General features: G+C 62.0%; 3 protein-coding genes across 8 annotated transcripts in view; 1 reads left to right on the top strand and 2 right to left on the bottom strand.

Annotated features, from left to right (window-relative positions):
• Positions 1-9,624, bottom strand: part of NAV1 (neuron navigator 1) — a 74,844-nt gene extending 65,220 nt beyond the window's left edge. For 5 of the 6 annotated variants that reach the window (XM_072918746.1, XM_072918744.1, XM_072918742.1 and 2 more), the window contains exon 1: positions 9,256-9,379. Coding sequence is in view for 1 of the 6 variants with exons in the window: in XM_072918747.1 (XP_072774848.1) it covers positions 9,256-9,609 (354 nt within the window). In the remaining 5 variants the exon portion in view is untranslated. Of the gene's footprint in view, positions 1-9,255 lie in introns of all 6 variants that reach the window. The other variant, XM_072918747.1, reaches the window with a different exon arrangement.
• A 1,298-nt stretch (positions 9,625-10,922) lies between these two features.
• RNPEP (arginyl aminopeptidase) lies at positions 10,923-19,104 on the top strand. Its single transcript, XM_030255854.4, has 11 exons — positions 10,923-11,374; positions 11,744-11,884; positions 13,524-13,672; positions 14,214-14,330; positions 14,452-14,687; positions 15,476-15,589; positions 15,822-15,934; positions 16,252-16,360; positions 16,931-17,155; positions 17,744-17,886; positions 18,843-19,104. The coding sequence occupies exons 1-11, from the start codon at positions 10,952-10,954 to the stop codon at positions 19,005-19,007; spliced, it is 1,935 nt and encodes a 644-aa protein (XP_030111714.2). The 5' UTR covers positions 10,923-10,951; the 3' UTR covers positions 19,008-19,104.
• The window catches only part of LZTR1 (leucine zipper like post translational regulator 1), a 42,504-nt gene continuing 37,268 nt past the window's right edge, over positions 14,646-19,881 (bottom strand). Inside the window, exon 20 of the mRNA XM_041721337.2 lies at positions 14,646-14,849. Within this exon, the coding sequence (XP_041577271.2) occupies positions 14,646-14,849 (204 nt within the window). The remainder of the gene's footprint in view (positions 14,850-19,881) is intronic.

Consider the following 19,881-nt stretch of genomic DNA (forward strand, 5'->3'; position numbering starts at 1 on the left):
CACCTGAGCCAAGCTGGGAACAGTCTCTGCCCCTGAGGGGGGGTTCAATGAGTGGCAGAAGCCCCTGGCTCCAGCACTGTGCCTTGGAGGGGCCCAGTCACAGGGCTCCCATGTTTCCAAGAGAACAGCGAGTGGCTCTGCAAGCATTTTGCTCTTTATTTTGTAGCATTATTGGGGTGACTTTTATAAGCAAAATAAAATTTGTTTCTCTCTGATCACAGCTTAGATCCCTGTCAGGGATGACATGCTGTCCCTTGGCCCAGGATAAATGTGGCAGGAGTCTGAGCATGGACACTGAGTGATGGAAAATATGTTCAACACTTCAGCCTCTGCTGGCATCTTGCTGCTGTTCTGTGCCCATTTCCCCACTGTGATGCAGCCTCTGGAAGGGGTAAGAGAGTTGAAACCAGGCTGATAAATAGGAAAAAAGAAGGATGGATCCTTCCCTGGGTGTGCTGGGATGTAGAACATCTCTGTAAATTTGGTATCATCCTTGAGACACCCTTGGGAACACCAGGGGCTGCAGCACTGTGCCAACTGTCCCCACAGAGATGCTCAGGGGCTGCAAAGCACCCTTCCTTTCTATGGGTCAGGGTGGAGGGGGTGGAGGGGGCACCCAGGGGTGAACCCCAGGGTGTGAGAGGCATGAGGACCTGAGCCCCTGCCAAGAGACAGGTCCTGGTGCTGTGAAACAGCTGCTGCCAAAGGCTGCTCCCTGCAGCCCTGTGCAGCATCCAGCCTTGAGCTGCCACCAGGGATGGCCATGCTCCAGCACAGCCTTCTCCCTGGCACGCTCGGGAAGGGCGACAAAAAAGGCTCCTTGTGACACAAAGAACATAAAACTTTCCAAAGAGAAACAGAGGGAGCCAGGGCAGAAAGGGGCCTTCAGAGGAGAACAAGCTGCCAATTCAGGCGCCAGTCCCAGCCTCCAGCCCCCGTGCCCCGGCCAGGACCTGGCCTGCCCACCAGCCAGTGTCATCACCTGGAACATTGCCACCACCCGCGTTGCCAGGGCACCAGGCTGGGTCTTTCCCCAGGGAGGTCTCACTGCTCCCCTCTCCACCCCTCTGGAGGGCAATGCCAGGCTGGGTGCAGGCAGGCGCTGCTCCTCGGTGCAGGCAGTGGATGGACAGGCGGGTAGAAGTGGAGGGCAGCCAGAGCCAGCTCTGCCTGTCCTGGATGGCTGCTCCCCACAGCACCATGCTGGGAGCTCTCAGGGGAGGCACTGAAGAACAGAAATCAGCTGTTGTCCAAGCAGAGATCATAGAGAAATCACTGAATTGTCTGGTTGGAAAAGTCCTCCAAGATCATCAAGTCCAACTGCTAACCCAGCACTGCCATACCCATCACTAACCATGTCCCCAGGTGCCACATCCACACGTTTTTGCAACACTTTCAGAGATGCCCAGCCCGTGGCCAGCACTAATCCCTGCCTTAGCTCCTCCGCAGCAATCCCATTAGCCACTTAATCCACTGCAATAAAAGCGGCGCTGAGCAAAGCTGAGCTCTGGGCTGGAGCTGCTGAAGCGGCCACTGTCAGCGACCCGCGGGCACGGCCAGGAGACCGAGCTGGGCTCGGACTGAGCTGTGCCCGGCACAAATTCTGCTGCAGGATGAGGCTGAGTGGTGTGGGGCTGGACAGAGCCTGGGAGCAGCGCGGGGCTCTGGGCAAGGGCGGGGTGAGGATCTGGGGCTGGGCCGGCTGGGCAAGGGGCATCGATGCCCCAAGGCTTTCCCGGGGGTATCCCGGCCACACGGTGCCCGGTTCGCACGGCCCTGCGTGCCCCCCGAGCCCGTGGCCACCCTGGTCTCTCACAGCCCGGATTCCTGCCTGAGCCTCGGGGCCCGGGGCGGGTTTGTCACCTCCGCCAGGCAGCACGCCCGGGTGGGTGTGGGCAGTGCCCGGCAGGGACAGCGGGACCGTCCCCGGGTGGGTGTGGGCAGTGCCCGGCAGGGGCAGCGGGACCGTCCCCGGGTCCCGGCGCTGCTGACGTTCAGCAGACACCGGTGCTGGACAGCTCCGCCTGCGGCACCGCCCCCCCGGTACCGCCCCCGGGCCGGTGTCACCCCCCGGCCCGACCGGTGTCACCTCCACCCGCTATGGCACCTCCAGCCGGTGTCACCCTCCCCTCCGCCGGGTACCACCGCCTGAGCAGATGTCACCTTTCCCCCCCGAACCGGCGTCACTCTCCTCGGTCCGGTACCGCTCCCCCGGCCGGAGCAGCCCCCCAGGACGCGCATCAGGTCCCCAAGCCCGGGTCTGTCCCCTTCCCACGGGCCGGCAGTGCCGCACCGCCTATGGCCGGTGGTGCCTGTCCCCCTCGGGCCACTGTCGCCAGCCGGGGGCCGGCAGAGGGAGTCCCCAGGGACCAGCCCAGCGCTGGAGACCCCCGGGGGCCGCCTGTCTGGGACGGAGCCATCTGTGCGGTGCCTGGTGCCATCTGTCCCCCAGCAGCGCTGCCTGTTATGTCCCGGCGTGCACAACACCCATACGGAAAAGGGTTGGGCTGTCCCTCCATGGGGTGGCACCCCACAGAACCCTCTCCAGATGCCCCTGCAGGGAAGGGTCACCTGGGAAGGTTTGGGTTGTGCCTGAGGCTCTCCCACTCTCCTCGGCCCCCTGCTTTTCCCGTACTGTGTGGCAAGAAGAGCCATAAGCCATCGGTAGCCCTGTGGACATCTCACACGAGCCACCACTGGACACCACAGAGCCTGGGCTCCCTCTGGCATCCAGCACCATAGCCAAAATACAACATCTCCTACTGCACGTCCTGAAGGCTTCAAAACCTTCCCAACACCACCCCAAAACCTTCCCAGAATCTCAGTGCTGCTATGGGGCCAAGGATCTCCCCGTGCCAGATCAAGCCCTGGGCCAGGAGCTGTCCCACAGCTCTGGTGACATTCAGCTGAACGCTTGTCTGGGCCAAAACTCCATGGAAGCAGTTGCATCATTTATTTAGCCCTGTGTTCCTGCAGCATCACACACCTGGCCCTTCGCTCCTGAGAGTTTTGAGCCAGACCAGATGTCGTGGTGTCTGCCTTCGCCGCTGCTGTGCGGAAACAACCCCCCCGCCCTCAACCCATGAAACCTGGAAGCCCCTGATGGATTTTGGCTTGGCTGCTGGGGTGTTGGGGGAGAGGCAGCTGCACAGCAGGGCTGCAAAACACATTAACTCAGCAGATGCTGTCGCCTTCGCAGGCATATGTGAGTTCTGGGTGGTCGGGATGGTTGAGGGGGCAGCTGGGCTTGTCCCCCCTTCCTAGCACTGGCAATGCATCCCCAGCACCCCCAGTGCTCTCTGTTCAAATCCTCAATGCCTGTCTGCTCCTTTCAACACTTAACTCTCTCAACACACAGTAGGCAGAGCAGAGTTATGGGGAGACCCAAAAAGGCTTTTTTTCACCCCCCAAAAGCAGGTTAAGGATTTAAAAATGCCTCTGGGAACATGGGATAGTTATCACCAGGGACACAGCAACAGGGTGTGCCAGCCAAGTGGGAGATTAAGCCCCAAGAGCAGAGACACAGAGTTGAGGATATGCCATCATCACAGTGGAGCTCCAGATTGGGGTGGTTTTAAATGCCGAATCTACTTTGGGTGAAGAACCGAGTGAATGAAAGTCAATCCACGGATCTGATTCCAAACTGAACCCCTCAATCCCTGCCCCAGTATGGGCCATTCCCATCACAAACCATTCCCACCGTGAGCTAAACTGCCCTGTCTGGTCTTACCTGGCCAAGCGAGACAGGTCTCCCCTAATCCATCCTAGGATGATGCAGCCTGGACTCTTCCGTGGGGTTTGCCCCGAGCCCCACACACCCACTAGCACCCAAAGGGGGTTTCCCTTGGGATAACCAGGTATTTGCAATGGAAAGCAAAAGCCACAGGGAGCCCTTAATGGGATGAGTGGATTTTCCAGTAAGCTGTAAATCCACAGTGGCTGCTGGCAAACACCTCCCTGCCCGCTCCAGAGGTGGGTGTGGGGTGGGTGTGGGTGTGGAGGTGTGTGTGTGTGGGTGTGGGTGTGGGTGTGTGTGGGTGTGGGTAGGTGTGGGGTAGGTGTGGGGTGTGGGTGGGTGTGGGTGGGTGTGGGTGGGTATGTGTGGGTGTGGGTGGGTGTGGGTGGGTGTGTATTGCAACAGTCGCCACTCCAGCGGGATCCACATGCCCAGGGTTTATCAGAACAATTCCAAGTGTGTTCATGATGCCAACCCCCCAGGGGAGTTGAGTACTGTCACTTACTTAATATATAAAGCCGGAAGAGGTTGGCAGGGGCTGGCAATGCCCTCCCTGGCCCCAGTACCCCTCACCAGCCCAGCACAGGCAGCAGCTCTATTTCCACGACCCTCTTACACCTAGAATTAAACCTCTTCCCTCCAAAGGAGGCGGCCAACAGAGCCATCATGAGGTCATCACACCTGAAGGTTGCCTGACTTTTCTAGAGGGGAGCCCAGGAATCCCTCAAGCATCCCTTCAGCATCCCTCAATCATCCCTTTGGCATCCTCCCATGAGGATGGCGGCACTCCTGCCCTCCCCTTCCCACCGCACCGCGCACATCCCCCGTTACGGACGTGGCAGGGAGCGAGGAAGGGCTGCAGAGCCCGGAGGGGCGCGGGGGGCAGGCGGGGAAGAAGGGGGGAAGGAGAAGCCGAGACTGCCGCCCTGCCCCGCTCAGGGGGAGTTTCCGCTGCCGGAGGCGGCACCGCCCGGCCGCATCCGCACCGGCCTCGGACGCGGTGTGAGGAGGAGGAGAACGGAGACCGAGACCAAACCCACCTCCCCCAGCTCCCACCGTGGGAAGGGACCCAGGGAATTCAGGCGAACAGGGGGAGGCGTTACTCGAGCGTGGCTCCCGCTCCAAACGCGCTCCCCGCAGCACAGCGGAGACGTTCGGAGCCGATTCCCCGAGCCCGGCGGGGAGAGGATGCCAGGACACCGGTGCGCTGCCCCAGCCCGCCCCGGGCACATGCGGTGCCTTGGGGCACTGCAATGCCCACTGCCGGCAAGGTGGCAGCTGGGCAGGGACACAGTGGCACCTGCCGATGAGCCCTCGTGGAAGGAGGATGTGATCCCACAATGAAACTCGTGGCAGCCCGGCACCGAGATGGGTGACCCGGGTACCCTCATAAAAGTCCCGGGGCAGCGATGGTGCCGCAGGTGATTTGGGGCCGGGATGGGGCATTGGCCAGACAAGCTCGGAGAAGTGCAGGGGGCCCAAGTCCCACAGCCAGAGACAGCCTCACCCCAGCTCCTACCCCACCATGACCCCCTGGGGCAGAGCAGAGCTTCAAACCCTCCCTGAGCTGCTCATCCAGGACCTCCCCCCACCCTGGTTAAGGAAAATCTTGCTGCCCCCAATTATTATCACTTCTTGTGATGATGGTCGTGGGTGCCACGTGTCAGGGAACCCTCCGGCCCTTCTCCCAACAAGCATCTCCTGATCCAGGCACTCAATCCACAGCAGTGCCCAATGTCCACAGCACCACCCAGACCCTTCAGTACAACTCAGCAAAGCTCATTACAGGTCACTTGCTAATGAGCAAGACTCAGCTGTGCCAGCAAATGCACCAGGGAAGCCGCCAGAGCCTGCTGGGACAGGCTGGTGGCTGATCTGTCACCTGGAGCATTCAAAGAGTTCCCACAGGGGTTGGCAATGTGCCACCTGCCTGCAGCCTGTGCCTCAGTTTCCCCGTGCACTGCCACTAGCCCCATCACCACCAGTGCCAGTGACTGCTCCCTGCAGAGCACTCCTGGGACTGGCAATCCTCTAGGTTTGGGTAGGGCTTGGGGACCAATCCTGCCCAGCCAGGACAGGCCAGGGACAAGAGGTGACTCTCCCTGGGGACACACAGGGCAGTGGGCTGGGTGTGGTCCCAGCTGCTCCCTCCCTGTCACTGCTGTTGTTCCCACAGCACAGGGCACAAAGGGCTGTGGGAGGACAGAGGGTGCTGTCCCTGCCCTGACTGCCACTAAATGGATGCCCCAGACAGGTGAGGGGGGACTGTCACTCATCTGCCAGCAGCAAGGCGAAGGGGGGGGCACAGGGTGGTGGGAACAAATGCTGAAGACTTTCATCCAGTACTGATGTCCCAGTCCCATACTGGTGTCCCCATTCCAGACTGATGTCCCCAGCTCAGGCTGATGACCAGGCACTTTGATGGTGGGGACATCCTGCTTGGTCAGTGAGCAGGGGTGGCTCTGCAAGGGTCATGGGCAAGGAGAGACACTCTCCTCCCACAGTGCCCGCCCCAGCTCCGCACGGATCCTGCTCCAGCCAGAAAGGAGCAACACGTCCCCAGGGTTCTCACCAGGTGGCTGCCCCGGCTGGTGGCACTGGGGACAGGACAGGGCACCCCAGGCTGGTGGCACTGTGTCCTGTCCCCACAGCAGTGCCAGCCTGCACCGAGGGCTCCTGCCACCAGCCCAGCCAGGGCCCAGGGGGCTGCAGTGGCCCCACTGAGGTCAGGGGTCCCACCAGCCACGGGATCAGTGGCTGCACCCCAAGATCCAGCCAGAGGGGGTCACCTGATCCCCCTGTCCGTGGCCCCACATCCCGCTCCAGGCCTGGGGCCCCGCTCCCATCCGCAGCCGGAAACACCTTTTTCCTGTGCGTGGGGCTGCATGGGGGGGTGCAGCAGGAAAAAACCTCGTGTCCTGGCAGGTTATTTACATCCTGCTGCCAGTGGGGCCAGCCCGATTCCCTCCATGTCCCCACATGCACTCCAAGTTCTGCTACAGCCCTGTCAGCCTCATCCATGTCCCCATCCTATTCCCATCCTCACCCCCATCTCATCCCATCCTATCCCTATCCCCACTTCATCCCAGCCCCAACACATCTCATCTCGCCTCATCTCATCCCCGCCCCTTCCCTATCCCCGTCCCTATCCCCATTCTAATCTTATTTCCCATCCCAGTTCTAATCCCCATCTATTCTTCACCTCCATTCTTCTCCTCAATGCCAACCCCCTCCCAACACACCAAGACTGGAGACCTTTACTAGGAGGAGGATCCCAAATCTTACCTTGGGGATACCATTCTCCTCCCAGCGAGCACCAGAGCTCACCCAGTCCCACAGTCCCCATCCCAGCCTGTCTCCCCTCTCCCTGGCCTCTCAGAGCCAGCTCCTGTGCCGGGATGTGTGACATGTCCACATCCCAGGAACCTTCTGTCTCATCCAGTCCTAGGAAAATGTCGGGGGAAACTGAGGCACGGGGCTGGCAGGGCTGGCAGTGAGCCGAGGCCAGGGCCGGGGGCAGTGCCGGGGCATGTGCGGGCAGCCCCTGCCCCCCTCCCCCGAGGGAGCCCCGCACCCCGGCACGGGAGAGCCCCGCACCCCGGCACGGGAGAGCCCCGCACCCCGGCACGGGAGAGCCCCGCACCCCCGGCACGGGAGAGCCCCGCACCCCCGGCACGGGAGAGCCCCGCACCCCGGCACGGGAGCCCCGCACCCCGGGGAGGGGAGAGCCCCGCAGCCCCGGCACGGGAGAGCCCCGCACCCCCGGCACGGGAGAGCCCCGCACCCCCGGCACGGGAGCCCCGCACCCCCAGACACAGGAGCCCCGCACCCCCGGCACGGGAGAGCCCCGCACCCCGGCACGGGAGAGCCCCGCACCCCGGCACGGGAGAGCCCCGCACCCCGGGGAGGGGAGAGCCCCGCACCCCCAGACACGGGAGCCCCGCACCCCGGCACGGGAGAGCCCCGCACCCCCGGCACGGGAGCCCCGCACCCCGGCACGGGAGAGCCCCGCACCCCCGGGGAGGGGAGAGCCCCGCACCCCCGGCACGGGAGAGTCCCGCACCCCGGCACGGGAGAGCCCCGCACCCCCGGCACGGGAGAGCCCCGCAGCCCCGGCACGGGCACTCTCAGCGCCGCCAAATGACTCAGCCGGGATCCGGCCGGGCCAGCCGGGATTTCCTGACTCAGCTCGCCCGGCTGTGAAACTGGGGGGGTCCAGCCCCTCCTTCCAACAGCACAGCCACCAACACACGCTGCTGCGGGGTGCAGGGAGCTCCCCCATCCCTGTCACCCCCTTGGGAGCACATGGACCCTCTCTGGCACCGGGTGCAGACAGCACCCCAAAAACCCATGGGCGAGCCCTGCCCGCACGGGGTCTCGCCCGCTCCGGGCAGTCACGGCTATCCAGCAGGGCTGGCTGTGGGCCTGGCATCCCGGCACACCCAGACTCCCTGGCTCCCCTCCCAGTTGTTTTTTTCCTAGGTGAAATCCAGGAAAAGAGTCGTCCTGGCACTCAGCGGGTCTTCACTGCTTCCCTCGCACAGGGTGACGGCACCTCCGTGTCTCAAGGGACATGGCCTGAGATGAAGTCATCTCAAAGTTTTCCCTCTGTCCTGTACCATCCCGCTTTGGCTGCAACATTCCCAGCTCCCAGGAGTGTGGGGGTGGCTCCTTCACCCCAACTGGTGGAGGATCCCCATGGGAAGCACCCATGGATGCCTACGGCCCAGAAGCACCTTCCCGTGTCAAAAACGAGGGCAGACACCATGATCTGCCAGCACCGACCTGCTCTGCCTGTGGAAAGGTGATGTGGGGCAGCAGGACACACATTTGTGACAGTCCCCGTGCTGCAGTTTCCCCTGTCACCCTTTGCTGCCCATTTTGTGCTCCCCGCGACTGAACTGGGGAGGCACCACAGCATCTCCCTGCAGTCCCTCTCTGCCAGGGACAGGAATTGGGGGTGTCCAGGGGACACCGAAGGCACAGGGACACAGGAATTTACCAGCCTGGTCACGCTGCAGCTCCCACTGCTGAAACAGGGGCTCTGCGGAGAGGTGGGGACATTGTGGGGCACAGGAGAGGGGACGCGGGGGCTGCCCCGAGTGTCAGGCTGTGCCAGCCCCTACAGCAGCTGCCTGTGCTCCCCGATCCCTGCCAGCATCTCTCGTGTCACCGCTGTTCCCCGCAGCATGACCCCATCACCTCGGTCCTCAACAGGGCGCTCGCCATCATCTGCCGCCCTCACCGTGGCCAGCCAGTCCCCGATGGGGTGTCCCCCATCACCACCCGCTGTCCCCTCTGCCAACGCCGATCCCCGCAGGATGACCCAGCTGGTGTGTCCCCGAGCGTCCCCGCCAGCGCCTGTCGGGCTGTTCCGTATCAGAGCCGGTCTCCACCGCGGTGTCCCTGCCTCCCGGGGCCACGCGGGATGTCCCCATCACCCCCGCTCCCACCGGCGTGACTCCCGAGCCTCGCCGCTCCCTCGGGGAAGTGCCCCACGTCCCGGTCCCGGTGCTCACCGCTCGCTGCGCCCGTCCCGCGGTCCCGCCCCGCAGCGCCCGGAGCCGCGGCCGGTGGCGGAGTGACAGCGCGGCCGGGGACCCGCGCGGGCCGGGCCGGGCCGGGGGAGGAGTCGCGCAGGCCCGTGCCCGGCCCCGCCGCTCCGGCCGCCCGGGGTGCCCGCCCCGGCCCCCGGTGCCCCGAGCCCCGGTGCCCCGAGCCCCGGTGCCCCGAGCCCCGCGGAGAGGCGGGTGCGGGGCCGCCCCTGCCCCGCTCGGTCCCTGGGGGCGGTCCCGCCCTGTCCCCGGTGCCGCTCCGCTGCCGAGACGCGGCACCTGGAACCGGCAACAGAGCCTGAGCCGGGGAAACTCCATGGACCCCCCAGTCCCCCCGGGAACATCCCCTCCGCGGATTTCTCATGGATCCCACATGGCTGCCCCGACCCCGTGGATTTCCCCGTGGATCCCTCTCGATATCCCTCCTCGACTCTCCGCGGATGTCCCCACGAGACCCCCGTGGGGATCCCCTCCCCATGGATCCTGACATTGTCCCCCCCAAGCACCCTCCGGATCCCCCATGGACACCCCCCCGCCCCAGCGAATTTCTTATGGATCCCGGCCCCATTCATCCTCACCCTCCTCTTCCCTAGATCCCTCCCAATGGATTTTCCCTCTGTCCCTCCCTGATTCCCTTGCTGGATTTTTCCCCACCTGAGCCCCGGCTTTGGATCTCCTCTCTATGGGTCTTGACCCCCTCTGGATCCCCCGTATATCTCCCCAGATCCCACATGGATCCCTGACCCCTGGACACAGCCGCCTGCACTCGATCTTCCCACGGATCTGTATCTGTGTCCTTCCTCGGGCTCCCCCTGGATCTTCCCACAGACCCCCGTGCTGGGTCCCCCCCTCCTATCCTCTCTCCTGCAATGGATCCCATTTTGGATGTCTACAGACCCTCCCATCCAGGGGTGCCCCGCCATGAATTCCCTTAATCCATGGATTCCCAACCTCTGGATTCTGCTGCACGCCCCCCCACCCCACATGGATGTCCACCCACAGATCCTCCTAGATTCCTTGCCCCAATGAATTCCTCCCATCCCGATTTCCCCCGGCCCTTGATTCTGCCCAACCCATGGATTCCCCCTTCTCCTAAATTCTCTCTGGAGACCCCATAGGTGCCTCATAGATCCCCCTATATCCCCGTAACATGGATCGCACCCCATGTCCCCTCCATCCCCCCGTCATGGATACCCCACCCATGGATCCACCCTATAGATGCCCCTCCATTCCCCACCCATGGATCCCGGATGGATCTCACCCATAGATTTCTCTGCATCCACCAGTGGAACCCCGAGGGATCTCCCCATGAGTTCCCTCCATTTCCCACCCATGGATCCCCCATGGATCTCACCCACAGATTTCTCTTCATCCCCCACCAGTGGATCCCCGATGGATCTCACCCATAGATTCCTCTCCATCCCCCACCAGTGGAACCCCGAGGGATCACCCCACGAGTCCCCTCCATTCCCCACCCATGGATCCCCTATGGATCCCCCCGTGGGTCCCCTCCATCCCCCACCCGTGGATCCCCCCGTGGGTTCCCTCCCTCCCTCACCCACGGATTCCCCGCCTCCCCATTCCCACTCCCGGCCCCGCCCCGCGCCCGCCCCTGGACGGGACCCGCCCCGCTCCCTCCCGGCGCGGCCCCGGCGTGGCGATGGCGGCCCCGGCGGATGAGGCGGCGGCGGTGCGGGCCCGGGCCCCGGTGCGGGACGCGGCCTCGGCCAGCAGCGCGGGCCCGTGGTCGCTGCGGCACCTGCACCTGGAGCTGGCGGTGTCCTTCGCGGCCGCGGGCGCGGGGCGGCTGCGCGGGCGGGCGCGGCTGGAGCTGCGCTGCGAGCGGGGCGGTGCGGGCGGCGCGGAGCTGCGGCTGGACGCGCACCCCGCGCTGGCCGTGAGCCGCGCCGCGCTCCTGCCGCCGCCGGGCGGGCCCGGGGACGCGGCCGGGCAGGCGCTGCCCGTGGAGAACCGGCCCTTCGCCAGCTACGGCAGCGCCCTGCACATCGCCCTGCCCCAGGCCCCCCGCGCCGGGCAGCTGCTCACCCTCCTCATCGACTACGAGGCGGGCGAGGGGCCCGGGGTGAGCGCCGGGACAGCGGGGACACCGAGCCCGGGGGGTGGGAAAACACCAGGGACACCACAGGCGGCATGAGCAGGGGGACGCTGAGGGATACCGCGCCCGCGCTGAGCAGGGTGGGGCGAGGAAATGCCGAGCCCGACGGGTGACCGGGTGGTGGAAGAGATGCCGAGCCCCATGGGACACCCAGGCCCACGAGGACCCGGTGTGGACTGGGGGCCGCCAGACCCGGGAGGAGCTGGGGGCTGGTCCAGGGGACACCAGGCCTGGGGTGCACAGAGCACCCCTGGGTGAGGAGTCCCTTCCCAGCTCCTTCCACAAGGAGCAGCTGTGGTCGAGCCGCCCCTCACTGGGGTCTTGCTTTCTCCCCAGGTGTGCTGGCTGTCCCCTGAGCAGACAGCGGGGAAGCAGAAGCCCTACATGTACACACAGGGCCAGGCTGTCCTCAACAGGTCCTTCTTCCCCTGCTTCGACACCCCCTCAGTCAAGTTCACCTATTCAGCCACTGTGAAGGTAAGCGGAGCCCCAGGAGCTGCCCCAGCCATTCCCTGACGCCCAGCGGCAGTAAAACCCTCCATGAGTGCAAAGTTTGCTGGGGAAGAAAGTCCAAAGGAGGCCATGGAGATGATCCAAGGGCTGGAGCACCTCTACTGTGGAGCCGGCTGGGAGAGCTGGGATTTCAGCCTCCTGCCAGCTAGGCTGTTCACCTGAAGAAGAAAAGGCTCCAGGGAAACCTTAGAGCCCCTTTCAGTGCGCAAAGGGACTCCAAGAGAGCTGGAGAGGGACTTGGGACAAAGATCTAAGTGCCAGGATCATGGGGAACGGCTTCCCCCTGGCAGAGGGCAGGGTTAGATGGGATATTGGGAAGGAATTTTTGGCTATGAGGGTGGTGAGGCCCTGGTACAGGTTGCCTGGAGCAGCTGTGGCTGCCCCTGGATCCCTGGAAGTATCCAAGGCCAGGTTGGATGGGGCTTGGAGCAACTTGGTCTAGTTGAAGGTGTCCCTGCCCATGGCAGGGGTGAGACAAGATGATCTTTAATGTCCCTTCCACCTTAACCTGCTCTGAGCTGTTGGATCCCCTGCAATGAATGTGCCAAAGCACTGGGGCATCACAGCAGGGACTCTGCTTCATACACTTCTCCTCGAGCCCCAGCTGAGAAATCACTCATCTGTACTTGGGCTATTTTTCTCTTATATGCCCTTTTGGATGAAGACAACAGTCCCAGGGTGCTCCTGCCTCTCCCCAGCTGCAGTGCTGCTGCCCAGGAGCGGGTGCATGTGCCGGCCTGGCTGTCCTGCCCAGAGCTCCTGGCATTTGTATCAGGAGGAGCTGAGTTTGGGGGAAAATAGCCGGAGGAAGGTGGTGGTGCTGGGCCATGCTGGGTCCTCGTGGCAGTTCTGGGGCTGCCAGACTTCCAGGAAGGAGCAGCTGCTGTTCCCCAAAGATGGCACTAAATCCAGATTCCCCCCTTGTCTGTATGTGGGCATCTGGTGATACTGGCATGGGGCTGCCATGGTGTGGCAGGGGACTGCTTAATGGTGTGACACCAATGGCACATGGTGGCATCAGCTGGTGATGCCAGGATTGATTTATTTTGCTCTCCCAGGGCAGAGCCTCTCTAATGCCACAGGATGAGCGTGGGATGGGGCTGTTGCTGAGCTCTAGTGTGATGTGCTGTACCAAGGAAACCATATTCCCTGTGCCCCATGGGGCTCACCCCTGTTTGGGACAGGGGACACTGGATCAGTCTCTCTGGGCTTAGCCCAGGCTGGTGGATTTGCCATGGCTTCTACGCTGGCTTGGGAACAGGAAAAATGAGTTGTGCAAGAACTGGGAGGGGAGTCGGCAGCTGAGGGATCTGCATCCTCTGCCCTTTCACACCTGCAGCTCCAGCATTTCCTTATCTCCTGGTAGCTCCAGGAGCACCTGGGGCAGCTCCAGGTACCCTCTTATTGCAGGGATGCAGCTGGCATCCCGAGTGGGAGCTCAGGGTGTTCCTGCTCTGCTCCCCAAAGCCTGCAGTGCCCCTGGCCCTGGCACCTTCAGGCTGGGACACATTTGCCATCAGTCACTGTGGCATCCTGGCTGGCTTAGCTGGTGTGCCACTGTGCGTGCTGTGACTCTAATGGATGGGTTTATCCACACCTTCAGGTCCCCGAGGGCTTCACGGCTGTGATGAGTGCCACGAGCTGGGAGAAGCAGAAGGATAACACCTTTGTATTCAAGATGTCCCAGCCAATCCCCTCCTACCTGATTGCTCTGGTTGTTGGGGACATTGTGTCTGCTGATGTTGGCCCAAGGTAAGGGGCTCAGGAGAGCTCCAGAGCTGTGGGAGTTGCACAGTGAAGCTGCTGTGGCAGCCACCTTCTGCCTCTCCCTGCTCCACGGGGCTCTGGAGAGCAGAGACACTGGCCATAAACATGGCACAGTCAGTCCCTGTCTGTGTCATGAGATTGTGGGCTCATGGCATGAGGGTCCATCTCAAACTGGAGAGTGAGAAGGAGCCTTGATGCTGTGTCCCCTCCCCTTCAGGAGGGTCCCTGGCTCTCCTTATGTCACCCTGCACATGAATGAGAGCAGTGAGTCTCCATGCATGGACGATCCCACATTTCCTCACAGTCTGGTGCTTTCTTGAGTTCTTGGCTGCCACTGCAGCCATATAAAAGCCCTTTGACATTCAGACAAGGAAAGAAATCACAGCAATTTGCACTACTGGCCTCTTTAGATGCCTTTATCAGCAGGGTTTTATTTTTCCTTGGAATAAACCTGTGCAATTTCTGTCTGATGAAGCAACAAGGTGGAAGTTAATGGTTAAACTTCCTCTTCTCTGCACTTGGCCAGGAGCCGTGTCTGGGCCGAGCCCTGCCTGATCGAGGCTGCCAAGAAGGAGTATGATGGAGTGATTGAGGAGTTCCTGGTGGTTGGAGAGAAACTCTTTGGACCTTATGTTTGGGGCAGGTATGGCTGGAAGGTTCCTGAGGGACCTGGTTCCTCAGGGACAGGGAGAGAGTTTCCTTCTGTCTCCAGCCCCGTCTTCAGGAGGAGTGGGATCTGAGCCCAGGTACGGCTTCCCTGGCAGGTACGACATCCTGTTCATGCCGCCCTCCTTCCCCTTTGGTGGCATGGAGAACCCCTGCCTCACCTTCGTCACGCCGTGCCTGCTGGCCGGGGACCGCTCCTTGGTGGACGTCATCATCCACGAGATCTCCCACAGCTGGTTTGGCAACTTGGTCACCAACGCCACGTGGGGCGAGTTCTGGCTGAACGAGGGCTTCACCATGTACGCCCAGAGGCGCATCTCCACCGAGGTCTACGGTGCGTGGCCGTGCCTGGCTGTGGGGTGCTGAGCCCTGGGTGGGTCTGGGCTCTGTTCCACAGCTCAGTGCATCCCTCCGAGTGCCAGGGGGGATGGAGCCTGTGCTGCATCTCAGAACAGGTGAAGGGCAGCAGCTGCAAGGCCCTGTGGGGTTCTGTAAACTGAAAAAGAGTAGGATTAGATTAGATGTTGTGAGTTTGAGGAGGTGGCACAGGTGGCCCAGAGAAGCTTTGACTGCCCCATTCCTGGAAGTGTCCAAGGCCAGGTTGGATGGGGCTTGGAGCCACCTGGTCTAGTGGAAGGTGTCCCTGCCATGGCAGAGGGTGGAACAAGATGATCTTTGATGTCCCTTCCAGCCCAAACCAGTCTGTGATTTCTGGTAGCCTTTGCTCTGAGATGGGACAGTTCCCTGCAACCCCTGCCAGGAATGTTCGTACTGTGTCCTTCCCTCACCTTCCCCATCCTCCTGCAGCTCCCATGTGGAGCTGATACCAGCTGTCCTGAGCTCCCCCTGGACACACAGTCCTGTCCAGGAGCTCGTGTTCTCCCAGCACAGTTTGCTGTATCCACATGAATTTAAGTGGCCTGAAAAATCTCTCACTGTGTGGGGCTGGGTTGCCCCACGTGGCTCCCTGCAGCTCTGCCATCCCAACTCCACATGTGTGGGTTTCCTGCTGTGCCAGCTCGTGCACTGATGGTGTTCCTCTCCCGTCACAGCGCCCGCTGTGCCCGCAGCGCGCAGGGGTCTGGCCGGGCTCCCCGAACGCCTCCGCTTGTCTCTGCCCAGGTTTGCCCTACACCTGCCTGGAGGCTGCCACGGGAAGGGCCCTCCTGCGCCAGCACATGGACGCCACAGGGGAGGACCATCCCCTCAACAAGCTGCGGGTGGTGATCGAGCCAGGTCGGTGGGGTGTCCCTGGGCCCCGGGGCAGCGGGACAGTGACACTGGGCTGGGGGCTGCGCTGTTCCGTGGGTGGCAGCAACACCAGCACGGGCGATGGGACCTGGGAGAGACGATGGCTGCAGGAGGGGTGGGACAGGCTGCGCCCAGCACAGATGGGGGAATATCGGTGCGAGGGCTGTGTTGTTTTGCAGGTGGGCAGAGGATATCTGATGGTTTTGCCTTTTTCTAGGTGTCAATCCAGATGACACATACAATGAAACACCTTATGAGAAGGGGTACTGCTTCGTTAGCTACTTGGCGCATCTTGTGGGCAACCAGAGCAAGTTTGATGCCTTCCTCCAGGTGGGTGTGAGCTGCAAAGTCAAAATGCCATGGCAGGAGGTCAGGGTACAGCAGACCCTGGGAAGGACAGGCTGAGAGCGCGGCTGGGGAGAGGAAGAGGTGGGAAATGGGAATGTGAATAGGGGAATAAGATGAAGGCAGAGCCTAACCTCGTGCTTGCAGCAGGTGCTGGGAATGTTGAAGGGTATCCCTGGGGATGCAGGGGGTTGGGCAGCCCCTGGAGGGAACAGGGGCTGGAATGGGTTCCCCCATGAGGTGGAGCACACAGGACTGGGCAGCACTGCTGGGGTGAGAGTGTCTGGCATCTGTCCCCACAGGCCTACGTGAACCGGTTCAAGTTCCAGAGCATCACTGCAGATGACACCCTCGAGTTCTTCCTGGAGTACTTCCCAGAGCTGAAGGAGAAAGGCGTGGACTCCATCCCAGGTCAGCACAGTGCCATCCTGGCCAGGGAACAGGGGCTGCCACTTTACAGCCCCACTCCTGCAGGTGTCAGAGCAGCCCATCACCCCCGGAGCCTTTGCACATTGGTTTGTGTGTTTTACTGGAGATGCTGCTGCTGCCAGCCCAGCTCTGTCCGAGCAGGCACGGACAGCACTGGCCAGCTGGGATCGGGCCCAGGCTTGGGCGTGTGCCGGCTCAGCCCCATCAGTCCCTGCTCTGCACTTGGGTGCTGTTTCATGGAGTGTCCGTGGCTCAGCCTGGTGAGCACTGGGATCAGGCCCAGCCAGCACTCTGGGCTTGGCCCAGCCTTGCTAGAGATCCAGGCTTGGCAGGAGCTTTCCATGCTGGAGCTCATCCTGCTGGTGGTGCTGGGGCTGATACCCACAAGCACAGTCTGAGCCCGTGTCTGATGGCCTCACCCCATTAGTTTGTGGTGGTCACCATCCTCGGGCAGGTTTGGTGGCACTGGGAGAAGGTGGGAGGGTCTGGGCAGCAGCAGCTGGTGTGGGGCTCAGGGCTCTGTTCCCAGCTCTCCCTCCTTCCTCGCTGCAGGGTTTGAATTTGACCGCTGGCTGAACACACCGGGCTGGCCGCCCTACCTGCCTGACCTGTCACCGGGGCAGCAGCTGATGAGGCCGGCGGAGGAGCTGGCAGAGCTCTGGGCAGCTGACAGCTTGAACATGGAGGCGATTGAAGCCGTGGACATCATGGGCTGGAGGACATACCAGCTGGTCTATTTCCTGGATCAGGTCCTGCAGAAGTCCCCCCTGCCTGAAGGTGAGTGCCAGGGCACTCCCAGGGCTCTGGTGCCCAGAGGAGACACAGGGTGATGTGCCCAAGTCCAGCCAGTTGGCCGGGGATGTGAGGGCACGTCGGGGGGACACTCGGGTGTGTGGCCATCAGCCCCTCTCCAACTGCGCTGTGGGTCCTGGTTCCAGGGTAGCCATGGTTGGTGTGGTGGAGATGGAGAGCCAGGGGAAGCAGTCCCCAGATTTACGGGGACACGTGCAGTCCTGCTGTCCCCAGGCTGGCTCTGCTGGGCTGTCATGTCCCTGTGTCACTGCAACTCTTCTTGCCCTCTTTGCTGAGGAAACTCCCCCCACTTTGTGCTGGCACCCCAAGCCACCAGCACATGGCCCTGCAGGGCTGCCCAGCCTGGGCAAGGGCACTGTCCTGCCCAGAGCCAGCAGGTGCCTGGGGTGCTCCAGAGCTGGGGGTGGGGGGCGCTTGGGCAGGGGCCAGGGCTGAGCTGAGGCTGGGAGGATCCCAAGAATCTGCAGCACAGCTGGGATGGACTCACAGGGTTCCCTGGGAGCAGGGGCTGGGAGCTGTGGGGGATGGTGACTGCTCCCCTCTTCTTCACAGGAAATGTGAAAAGGCTGAGCAAGATGTACCCCAAGATCTCCAAGGCCCAGAACGCTGAGCTGCGACTGCGCTGGTGCCAGATTGTCCTCAAGAACAACCTGGAGGCTGAGTACAGCAAAGTCAAGGACTTCCTGCACAGCCAGGTTTGTCCCTGGGCAGTGGTGGCAGTGCCCAGCAGCATGCCAGTGGGGAGACAAGGGCACAGGGCCTTCAGTGCCAGAGGGAAAGGGGCTGGCTCTTGCTTTTGATAGTCCCACAGGATGGTTTGGTTTGGAAGGGACCTTAAAGCTCATCTTATGTCACCCTGTGCCATGGGCAGGGACACCTTCCACTAGACCAGGTTGCTCCAAGCCCCGTCCAACCTGGCCTTGGATACTTCCAGGGCTGTGCCAGGGCCTCACCACCCTCACAGGGAAGAATTTCTTTTCAATATACCATCTAAGCCTGCCCCTGGGAAGGGCTTCCCTAATGGGAAGCCATTCCCCCTTGTCCTGTCACTCCAAAGTCCCTCACCAGCTCTCTTGGCACTGGAAGGAACTCTGAGGTCTCCCTGGAGCTGTCTCTTCCTCAGGTGAACACCCCCAGCTCTCCCAGCCTGACCCCAGAGCAGAGGGGCTCCAGCCCTCAGAGCAGCTCCATGGACTCCTCTAGACCTGCTCTGTCCATGTGTGTCTTGTGCTGGAGACTCCAGAGCTGGATACACTGCTCCAGTGTTGGGATCTTAGGAGAGGGCAAAATTTCCCCCTGACCTGCTGCCCACACTGCTGGGGATGAGCCTAGGACACAGCTGGCTTTCCAGACTGGGAGAGCACATGGCCAGATCACACCTAATTTGTCACCCAAGTCCTTCTCTGAAGGGCTGCTCTCCATTCCTCCATCCATCCTGTCCTGACTCAGGTGCAGGACCCTGCACTTGGCCTTCTTGAACTTGATGAGCTTCTCAGGGTCTGCTCCTTCTCCAGGGTTCACTGCTCCCCTCTCCAGGCGCTGCGCTGGCTGTGCCATTTGCCCAGTGCTCTGTGCCTAAGGGCAGGGCGATGCCAGGGTCGGGGAATGGGGGCTGGCACACTGGGGCTGTCACTGCTCTGTGTCTCCACAGGGCAAGCAGAAGTACACGCTGCCCCTGTACCGCGCCATGTGGGGTGGCTCCGAGGCCACGCGGGCCCTGGCCATGGAGACCTTCTCTGCCACGGCCCCCCAGCTCCACGTCAACGTGCAGAACTACGTCAAGAAGATCCTGGGCCTGGGGGGGGCTGAGGCCTGAGGCAGCCTGGGCTCTGCCCCCTCCGCCGGTGTTCCTGCTGGCAGGACCTCAGTGCCTCCCCTCACATTTCCTTATTAAAATGTGTTATTTTTTCTCAGTGTTCTTCCTGTTCCCAGTGAGCCACAGGCCACCTTAGAGTGACTCCCTGTCCCGCTGCCAGCCCTGCTCTGGGGACTTGGGGTGCTGCTGGCTTCTTCTGGTGCTGGCACTGGGAGGTTGGGCTTGGCCTTAGCTCCTGGCCCTGATCCACACAGCTCCTCACTCGGCTCCTGCCCAGCTGCCACAGCTGTGACAGTGGGGACGTGGGGAGCTGGTGCAGTATGGCAAAGCTGGGACCTCCTGGCTCCACTGCCCTGACGTGCTGCTCCAGAGGAGTTGGGGATCGCTCCTCTACCTTGCTTTTTGCCACCATGCTGGGGCTCACATTGGGTTGGAGGAAAGGGGTGCTTCTGTTCTCCCACCAGCAGTCCCAAGAACCTCAAAGAGCCAGTGGGGCCTGCATGTGGCAGAGACTGTAGGAATAAGACAAAGCTGGATAGCCACAATGTTCTTTATTCCTTTATATCCCTTATGCAGGGCTATGACTGCACAAATTCCAGTACAGAATTGCCTAAGGCTGCAGAAGCATCAGTAGCCTGAGAGCCTGCTGGTCATAATGATAACAAGGTGGTGATTACAAGAGCATCTAACTGCCCTGGGAAGTTCATGAGTACCCCACAGTCTCTGTGGCCCCTACAACACCTCCCATCCTGCAATCTCTTAGGAAACTCGGGGGTGTGCTGTCAGAGAGGTGCACAGTCCTGGCACTTGCACAACAGCAGCCCAGAGGCAAATCTCAGTGGACTACAAGTGTTCACAGTAAATCTCTGACCCA

The sequence above is a fragment of the Taeniopygia guttata genome, chromosome 26 (assembly GCF_048771995.1).
Source record: "Taeniopygia guttata chromosome 26, bTaeGut7.mat, whole genome shotgun sequence".
NCBI classification, from domain to species: Eukaryota; Metazoa; Chordata; class Aves; order Passeriformes; family Estrildidae; genus Taeniopygia; species Taeniopygia guttata.